Source organism: Palaemon carinicauda, chromosome 16 (assembly GCF_036898095.1).
Source record: "Palaemon carinicauda isolate YSFRI2023 chromosome 16, ASM3689809v2, whole genome shotgun sequence".
Taxonomy (NCBI): domain Eukaryota; kingdom Metazoa; phylum Arthropoda; class Malacostraca; order Decapoda; family Palaemonidae; genus Palaemon; species Palaemon carinicauda.
In genome coordinates this window covers 14,172,539-14,182,756 of record NC_090740.1, presented here as the reverse complement: position 1 = coordinate 14,182,756, position 10,218 = coordinate 14,172,539, and the positions used below count along the sequence as shown (strand labels likewise).

Genomic DNA, 10,218 nt, shown 5'->3' with positions numbered 1-10,218 from the left:
CACCATTTATCAACAGCAACTCATAAGGAAGTTCTCTCTCTCTCTCTCTCTCTCTCTGGTGGTTTGTTTGGCTATAACTTCCTCAACTGTGATTGGTAGTTGCCATCGCTTACTACATCATAATATACGTACACGCACACACACACACACACACACACACACACACCTATCATCGTAGCCAGAACGTAGTCAAATATACCTTCAAATATGACGTATTAATTTAACTTATACCCTTGAAAAAGATTTATTATCTATTTATTAAGAATTAAATGCTGATTTTAAGTTTATTGCCATGAAGACTGTAATTTTTAATATAAATTTACTTGCAATGAGTATAAATTTTTATTTTATCCAGTTAGATTCATTCATAAAAATCCAACTGCATGACGTCGCATACAACCACCAATCAGATCGGAGAAAGAATCAGCCAATGAGACGCCAGATATTTCCCGCTAAAAATGCAAAAGGTGAGAGGGATGCTCGAGCTTATGGGCTGCTGTTGTGGAAAGAGTCGAATTTACAACAGATATATAGTTCAAAAGCTCTAGCTAAGGGGGGGTCTCTGTTTTTTTTTTTGTATGATCAGTGTTCTGAATGGAAAATTAAATTTATATATATATATATATATATATATATATATATATATATATATATATATATATATATATATATATATATATATAAGATGATATTTAAGTAGCCTGCAAAGCATATTTTTTTACGTCTTATATCTCTTAGCTACAGTATAATTCAAATGTGTATCAATTAAAGACTTTCCCTTCAGTAATCACACTTTTCTTTTCTTTTAGGAATAGGAAATGCATAATATATGATTATTATTATTTTTATTATTATCATTTTGAATATTTTGCGAGCTAAGGTTGAGAATTTTGAGTTCGTATTTATTGATTTTAAAACAATAAACCTCAAGTCAGATGTCCAAAAAGAATACATTATGAATAGCAATGTATAGGCTATATATAGGCCTTTATTTCATTTTTTCATGTTTTTTTTCATATACATTAAAACAATAGGTCAATACACAGTACAGAAGAAGTGGTCTTATCAGCAAAAATAATTTATATTCAGAATTTAATTTTGCCACAGCTGAAATCAATTGAGGATAGTCTTCTACTTTTTGTCCTAGTTTCCTTTATAAAGAAACTGTAATCATTAAACTATTAAGAAATCAAAACAGCATCAGCAAAACTAATTGCAGAATAGGCCTACTTGTTAAATTTTCAGGCCTTAACACTCAATTTCTTAACCTAACCTAACCTAATAACAAACTATTGGTTGACACATAGATTGCAAATTCATTTCATGATGTCGAGATAATGTTACAGGTGTAATAGGCCTGCTTGGTGATTAGGGTCAAAAGCTTTAATTGAAAATGTCCTTTCAGATTGCTGTATTGTCATAATGGGCTCAGTCACCTAACATTTTCAAAGAGTTTGATCTTCCGCAAATTAACGAATTTGAGATTTACAGCCTAGCATTGGGGTCTGTGATGCTGTTTAGAGGCAGAATACAAAAGGAAAATCATAATTTGACAAATGCTTGTTAACAGAGAGAGAGAGAGAGAGAGAGAGAGAGAGAGAGAGAGAGAGAGAGAGAGAGAGAGAGAGAGAGAGAGAGAGAGAGAATTTTTGTTTTAATAAATTTATAGCAACCATTGGCATCAGACATGGTAACAATATTATTTTTTACATATATATGGTAATTAAGTTATTTTAAAAGAATTTATACGGAATACAAAATAAAATTTAGACAGACATTTAAGTACATAGTAACAATAATATTGTTCACATCGATATATCAAAAGATTATACAAAAAGAATTCACACAGAATACAAAATAAACTTTAATTAGATCTTGTAGGTATGTTGTAGGCCTACCTATCTTTAGTTAATATTACAACACAGACAATTTAATAAAAGGTGATGATTGTTCAGTATCCACCAAAGTGAGGATGGAGCATGAGAACTTCAATAAACAAATTATTATCTGTCAACAATTGATTACATACATCAGCTACTGTGAGTCTTTGTGGTAATAGGTCACTAACAATTTTACATTCCAGGCAAGTGTTCCAGGGTGTTGGCGTTGGGTGTGTCACATTAATTACAGGAGAAAAAGTGAGGAACTCCATCTTACTCAGCCGCCTGCCAAACTGGACGCCAACCCAGCCGAAGATGTGTTATTTCAACGAACCATGAGTCCATTACTTCGATACTTATGTTGGTGTGGAAGGAGGTGGTCATAGTGCTGTATTGATACACTGCTGGCTCTTTCGGCATTACTACGATGATTGGTAGGTGAGCGGGCAGATTGGCGTACTATTTTTCTGCAACACTAGTGCACTACCAGTGAGCTCAGGTTGGCCGTGTCTAGTTGACTAAGTATTTGTGTAACCAGGTGTTGGTAAGCTGGTTTGTGGTTTGTGTGATGAGAGAGCTTGGAGTACTAGTTGGGAGTCACAGATGATCAAGCAATTGTTTCTGGTCCTTGTGATTAAAATAACTGCAACTAGAAGTCCATGTAGTTCACAATACGTGGAGTTTGATGACTTAGGGAGGCAACGGCCTCTTCAGCCATTTGGTGGGGGTTCCAAAGTGGGGTAGAAAAAAGCACATCTAGCACTACCATCCTGCTGCAAGGAGGCATCCGTGTAGAGGTGATGGGCTATACTGAAAGACGAGGAGAGTCTGTCAATGGTCTCCAATGCATGTTGTTGTTGAAGTTGAGGCAAGCCAGTCTTAGCAACCGTAGTACAAGAGATTGCTGGCACAGGAGTCTGCCAGGGTGTAAGGCAATGATCCACATCCTCTGCCAAGATGTTGATGTCAAGCCCCCAAGTGCTGTACTGACTAGTGTACCTCCCCCCTAGTGTAGTTGTGGACGAGGCGCATCTAGATCCAGAGGAGTCCTGATGATGTGAATAGTAGGGCGACAGGTAAGGGTTATACAGGCATTTGATACTGAAGTATGTGACATTGGAGTATATTCTCTCAAGTGGGGGGAGACTGGGTTCAAGTTGCTTGTGGCCTCTTGAAGGGAAGAAAACGATAAAGTTTTAGTCTTTTGGGGGAACGTCGCTATTGAACGAAATTTGAAGACAAAGCAATATGAACATCAGGGGAGGTTCATTAGTTAAGTGCTTTATATCTAGATAATGAGACTGTATTCTTCCAAAGGCTCTTACCTATCATCAGCTTCAGTTGTAGCAGCACAAATTTAAAACTGATAAATGCTTTACATCTGAGTACCTGGAACTTTTTAAATCACATCACAGTCCCGAGAGGATAAGTGTGTCCTAATCCCTAAAAGTTAAGTGTTCAAGGGTACAAATAAAAAACAAAAATGTGAATTACATGAGTTTATTGGTGTATAAACATATAAATGTCTCCATAAAAATATGATTGGAATGATCAGTATCACATTCAGGGTAATAAAATGTCAAATATCCCATATGAGCAATAAGAACAATAAGAACATCTTTGTTTACCAAATATTTTAAACTTTACTTTCAATTTTTACAGAAGTTTCTTGACCATCATTAATTTCTACTAATTATGTCTAAGACAAGAAAAATTAATAATTCATTGTTAACAACTTCATAAAAGTGGTGATTTTTCAAAATAATTTCACTACTATCAAAGCTATATAAGTAAAATTTTAATAATTAACACAACTGCCCCTTTAGCTAGGATAGATTTAAAAAAAAATAGAAATGAGCGACTGCACTGAAAAACTAATATCGTTTCAGCTTTGAATTCATAGGGTAATTTCATGGTAACAATCTTTTTACATAACCTATACTAAAAAAGTTCAATAGTAACAAAAATTCATAAGATATTCTCCATCCTATAAAAAGGCTAACACTGTACAACTTCAATATTAGTAGGCTAAATGAAACTATGAAACAACCCATGGTACCCTACCTACTAAGTACAGTCAATTACTTCATTATATTCATAATTATATATTAAACCTATTTTAGCAAGTACTTTTAGGAAAACTATTGGGCTGGAGTGGGGTTCAATCTTGCCACATGAATTTTGAGTCACAGATTTTTTCCCTTGGCTATCACAACCTAAAATGAAATGGCATTAAAACCCCATTCAAATATTTACACACACACATATATATATATATATATATATATATATATATATATATATATATATATATATATATATAATATATATATATATTAGTTGAGAGCATGAAGAAATCTGCATGGGTGCATGCTTGAACCTTTTCCCAGTTGCAGAAACCTTACTTAAAGATCGAAACATTTAAGGATCTCATTAAAAAACCTCCAATTATTTTTTGATAAGTTCATTTTACAAAAGCAATCCATTTTGGTAACTGAGAATTGCCTTATTTTTTAAAATTAGGGTTTCCTTTTCCAAAAGAGGATATAATTTCCTTCCACTATTGTGGTTTGAAACACATTCTTTTTCAATCTAATAAAGTACTGTAAACTATATTCAATAATTCCTATAACAAATGACCACATGGTTTACATACACACTAGACTAAATTCCCCATTTGAAAATTAGTCGCATTTGCAAAAAGATAGGAGTAATTACTCAAAGGAAAGGAGAAGTTTTACCTGATCAGTGGAACTTCAAAAGTTCAAACTTGCAGCAAATGTCTTTATGTAGAACAGGCTGACATAGGTTTCTTTTTATAGTTTATATATTATGATGGATCTGTTTTAATGTTACTGTTCTTAAAATATTTTATTTTACTCATTCATTACTTCTCTTGCACTTTATTTATTTCCTTATTTCCTTTCCTCACTGGTCTATTTTTCCCTGGTGGAGCCCTTGGGCTTATAGCATCCTGCTTCTGCACCTTGGGTTATAATAATAATAATAATAATAATAATAATAATAATAATAATAATAATAATAATAATAATAATAAAAGTGTGGCCATGTCAGAGAACACTCGACGCTGCCGTTGAGTGTTCTCTGCTGTCTCTTTTCAGCCACAACCTATTACTGATTATTGACTATTCTTTTACTTTTCCTACATCCTCATTTACTTCCCACATATACTGTAATAATAATATCAGCAACAGGCTGTGTGGTCTAGGTAAGGGACCTTACCATAGTAAATGGACTTGGCATCTACAAAAACAGAAAGTGCATTTCTTGATGAATATGAAATACATTAGCCTCTGAACATAAATACCATCATCTACCAAACAGAAAAATTTTATTTTCCTTAGTAAAATAAATTTTTGAATATACTTACCCGATGATCATATAGCTGTCAGCTCTGCTGCTCGACAGAAAAAACCTACGGGCGGAATACGCCAGCGATCGCTATACAGGTGGGGGTGTACATCAACAGCGCCATCTGTCAAGTAGGTACTCAAGTACTCGATGTCAACATCGAACCAATTTTCTCCTCTGTCCACTGGGTCTCTATTGGGGAGGAAGGGTGGGTCCTTTAATTTATGATCATCGGGTAAGTATATTCAAAAATTTATTTTACTAAGGAAAATAACATTTTTCAATATTAAACTTACCCGATGATCATATAGCTGATTCACACCCAGGGGGGTGGGTAGAGACCAGCATTACATGTTGACATTATTATGAGCTAAGTATTCCGTATTTCATTTTAGCAGTTATTCAAAATAACAAGCATAAAATAAATAAGTACCTGGTAAGGAAGACGACTTGAACAATTACTCTGCCTTTTTAAGTACGTCTTCCTTACTGAGCCTCGCGATCCTCATAGGATGCTGAGCGACTCCTAGGAGCTGAAGTATGAAGGGTTGCAACCCATACTAAAGGTCCTCATCAAAACCTCTAATCTAGGCGCTTCTCAAGAAATGATTTTGACCACCCGCCAAATCAAGTAGGATGCGAAAGGCTTCTTAGCCTTCCGGACAACCCAAAACTATTTCAAGAGAAAGATTAAAAAGGTTCTGGAATTAGGGAATTGTAGTGGTGGAGCCCCCACCACTACTGCACTCGTTGCTACGAATGGTCCCAGAGTGTAGCAGTTCTCGTAAAGAGACTGGACATTCTTAAGATAAAAGACGCGAACACTGATTTGCTTTTCCAATAGGTTGCGTCGAATATACTTTGCAGAGATCTATTTTGTTTAAAGGCCACGGAAGTTGTGACAGCTCTAACTTCGTGTTTCCTTACCTTCAGCCAAGCTTGGTCTTCCTCATTCAGAAGGGAATGAGCTTCTCGTATTAACAGTCTGATAAAATAGGATAAAGAATTCTCTGACATAGGCAAAGATGGATTCTTAACTGAACACCATAAAGCTTCAGACGGGCCTCGTAAATGTTTTTTTTAAAAAAGAACTTAAGAGCTCTTACAGGACATAATAATCTTTCTAGTTCATTTCCAACCATACGATAAGCTTGGAATATCGAACGATATTGGTCAAGGCCGAGAAGGCAGCTCGTGTTTGGCTAGAAAACCAAGTTGTAGAACATGTAGCCGTTTCGGATGAGAATCCGATGTTCTTGCTGAAGGCATGAATCTCGCTGACTCTTTTAGCTGTGGTTAAGCATATCAGGAAAAGAGTCTTAAAGGTGAGATCTTTCAGGGAGGCTGATTGAAGTGGTTCGAACCTGTCTGACATAAGGAATCTTAGAACCACGTCTAAATTCCAACCAGGTGTAACCAAACGACGCTCCTTCGTGGTCTCAAAAGACTTAAGGAGGTCCTGTAGATCTTTATTGTTAGAAAGATCTAAGCCTCTGTGACGGAAGACTGATGCCAACATGCTTCTGTAACCCTTGATAGTGGGAGCTGAAAGAGATCGTTCTTTCCTCAGATATAAGAGGAAGTCAGCTATTTGAGTTACAGAGGTACTGGTCGAGGATACGGATACTGACTTGCACCAGTTTCGGAAGATTTCCCACTACGATTGGTAGACTCTAAGGGTGGATGTTCTCCTTGCTCTAGCAATCGCTCTGGTTGCCTCCTTCGAAAAACCTCTAGTTCTCGAGAGTCTTTCGATATTCTGAAGGCAGTCAGACGAAGAGCGTGGAGGCCTTGGAGTACCTTCTTACGCGTGGCAGACGTAGCAGGTCCACCCTTAGGGGAAGTGTTCTGGGAACGTCTACTAGCCATCGAAGTACCTCGGTAAGTTATTCTCTCGCGGGCCAGAGGGAAGCAACTAGCGTCAACTTTGTCCCTTCGTGAGAGGCGAACTTCTGCAGTACCTTGTTGACAATCTAGAACGGAGGGAATGCATCTAGATCTAGATGAGACCAATCTAGTAGAAAGGCATCTATATGAACTACTGCTGGGTCCGGGATAGGTGAGCAAAGTATTGGGAGCCTCTTGGTCATCGAGGTTGCGAAGAGATCTATGGTTGGCAGGCCCCAGGTGGCCCAAAGTCTCTTGCATACATCCTTGTGGAGGGTCCAATATGTTGGAATTATTTGTCCCTTCCTACTGAGACAATCTGCTATGACATTCAAGTTGCCTTGGATGAACCTCGTTACCAGTGAAAAGTCTAGACCTGTTGAACAGGAGAGGATGTCACTTGCGAACTCGTACCATGTCAGAGCAGTAGGTCCCTCCTTGCTTGGAGATGTACGTCAAAGCAGGGAGTTGACCGTGTTCACCTCCACCGCTTTGCCTTGAAGGAGAGACCTGAAGCTTTTCCAGGTCAGACGTACTGCCAGAAGCTTCTTGCAGTCGAAATGCATTGTCCTTTGACTCGAGTTCCATAATCCCGAGCATTCCCTACCGCCTAATGTCGCACCCCAGCCTACTTCCGATGCGTCCGAGAAGAGAACGTGGTTGGGAGTCTGAACAGTCAGGGGAAGACCCTTTCAAAGGTTGATAAAGTCCTTTCACCAAGTCAGACCAGACTTTATCTTTCCGGAAACCGGGATCGAGACCGCTTCTAGCGTCTTGTCCTTTTCCAGTGAAAAGCTAGATGATACAGAAGAGGACGGAGGTGTAGTCTTCCAAGTGACACAAATTGAACCACGGATGACAGTGTCCTAACCAGACTCATCCACAGCCTGACAGGGCAGTGTTCCTTCTTCAGCATCTTCTGGATCGATAGCAGGGCTGGGGGTTGATCGTCTTGTTCAGCAATGTCCTCATCAGAGGGTTCCTCATCCGAAACTGATGAGGAAACGGCAACGGAGTGGGCAACGTCTGACTCGCTGAATCCGGTCGCACTGGCGGATGCGTGACGGAGCCGGACACAAGATCATGGTACTGCTGCACAGTCTGTGAACTGTCAACCATGGGGACGCGAGGAAGTACAGCGTCAACCCGAAACTGTCTAGACTGTCTGGGTTGTGCAGTCAACCCCCTACCGGGTTGTTGAGGTTGCCGCACTGCGTCACAACAAGTCACCTCTGCTGGTTGTTGAACGTCTTCCTAGTGACACACTGAACGTCCACAACCACCTCCGAGAGTCGCTTAACGTCAACGTGCGACTGGCAACCCACACTGGGTCGCACCGGTGGAGGAACCATCTCAACTGGCGGACGTGAGTAGGATACCTCAGCGTCAACAGGGCGTACAACCAACCGGTAGGAAGGTTATTGGCTAGAAGGTTCTTCTCCGTAAAAAATCCTCTATCAAGGACACAAGCTTGGACTGCATGTCTTGCAACAAAGCCCATTAGTGTCTATGGGAGCAGGTGTGGCAACAGACGGGGTTAGCGACTGAAGCGGAACCATTTACCATCCCTGGAAGCCTTGTTATGCTTTAATTAAAGTCCATAGGAGGCTAAGCAGCTTAAGGCTCCTCTCCAAATGACAGAGTCCTCAAAGGAATATCAGAAGGAGGGAGAACAACACTTTCTCATCTACAGGAACCATGTCCGAGAAAAGCTAGGTTATCTCAGTGAGGGTCTCACTGGTGCATAAGCAGCAGACCAGAAGGCAACGTTATGTAACTGCTTGACAGTCTGTGAACTGTCAAAAACTGAACTGTCAACCACAACAGGTGCGTGAGGACATACAGCACTGGTGCATTAGTAGCAGACCAGAAGGCAACGTCATGCTGTGAGCTGGCAACAACCAAAGCTGTGTGGGGAAGCCTCAACTCCTGACTGACTAGTCTGCTGCGGGCGAGTGGCGGTAACCACAGAGGGTTGCGGAGGCTGACACACCGTGTCAAAACACGGCAGCTTGTGGTAGCTCACGCACGGCAACGGAGTGCTCCGTGTGTCTGTGGGAGTCAGCATGCGACTGGCAGGGTCGACTGCGCATGGGTGGAGGAGCTCTCACAACAAGAGTGTGGGAGCAGGCAGCCATGCTGGGCGCACAACCGTGGCAGGTTGTAGGCAAACGGGTGCATCGTCAACCTTCTCCGCAGTCGGAGTGTGGGAGCAGGCAACAACCAAAGCGGAGTGGAGGTGCGTGGTGGGGACTGCCGTGGGTTGCGGAAACTAACGCATCGCGTCAAAACACGGCAGCTTGACTCCACCTTCCCACTGCTGATGCGGTAGCTCACGCATGTTAACGGAGGGAGCCGCACGTCGGCTAACGTTAACATGCGTCTGGCAGGGTCGATTGCGCATCGGAGGTGGAGCTCTCCGCAGCCGGAGCCTCCGCACGAAACTCCTGCATAACCGCAGCTAACTGAGTTTGCATAGACTGCAGTAAAGACCACTTAGGGTCTACAAAAAACGGCAACAAACGGAGTTACTGTCCGTTGTGACTGAGGGTCTAAAACAGCTGGTGCGGCAACAGACGGAGTTACTGCCTGTTGCGGTACCACCTTGCCTCTCTTGGGAGGTGTGCAGTCGTCGGATGACTGCAGCGAGTCCGAACTGACCCAGTGGCTACACCTAGGCCGTTGGACTTGCGCGGAAGGGACCGACTTGCACTTAAAAGCTGCAAGATTTGGTCCATGGTTTCTTCGAGAAACCTCTTCCGCAGACGAGGAATAAATGGGCTCTCTCGTCTTTGTGTGGGTGGGGCGATCTCACGTCGGCAACGTGTGTAGATACGCCCGAAACCACGGAGGGAAAAACGTCTGTTCGTCGATCAAGGCCTGTGGAACCCATAAGTCGTTCGACATTACTTCTCCCCTGGGCTTGGGAGCTTGTAAGAGGTCCCGGACTAGGTGAACAACTGGCACGAACAGACGAACCCTCGTACGCAACACTGTAACACTTTGCGCATATCACTTTATCACTTTTGATTTTCTGTTTGCACTTATTTCACTGAAATCGAAAATTTAACTGATTTCT

General features: G+C 41.0%; 1 protein-coding gene across 1 annotated transcript; it reads right to left on the bottom strand.

Annotated features, from left to right (window-relative positions):
* Positions 1-2,205: 2,205 nt before the first annotated feature.
* LOC137655933 (uncharacterized) lies at positions 2,206-5,282 on the bottom strand. The gene is made up of 3 exons (XM_068390151.1): positions 5,272-5,282; positions 2,596-3,050; positions 2,206-2,339 (listed from the first exon to the last, which is right to left on the bottom strand). Exons 1-3 carry the CDS (start codon positions 5,280-5,282, stop codon positions 2,206-2,208), a joined length of 600 nt encoding a protein of 199 aa, XP_068246252.1.
* Between the last annotated feature and the right edge of the window lie 4,936 nt (positions 5,283-10,218).

Coding starts and splice junctions, on each gene's coding strand:
- LOC137655933 (XM_068390151.1), bottom strand. Junction 2,340..2,595: donor TTTGGAACCCCCACCAAATG/GCTGAAGAGGCC, acceptor GCAGAAAAATAG/TACGCCAATCTGCCCGCTCA.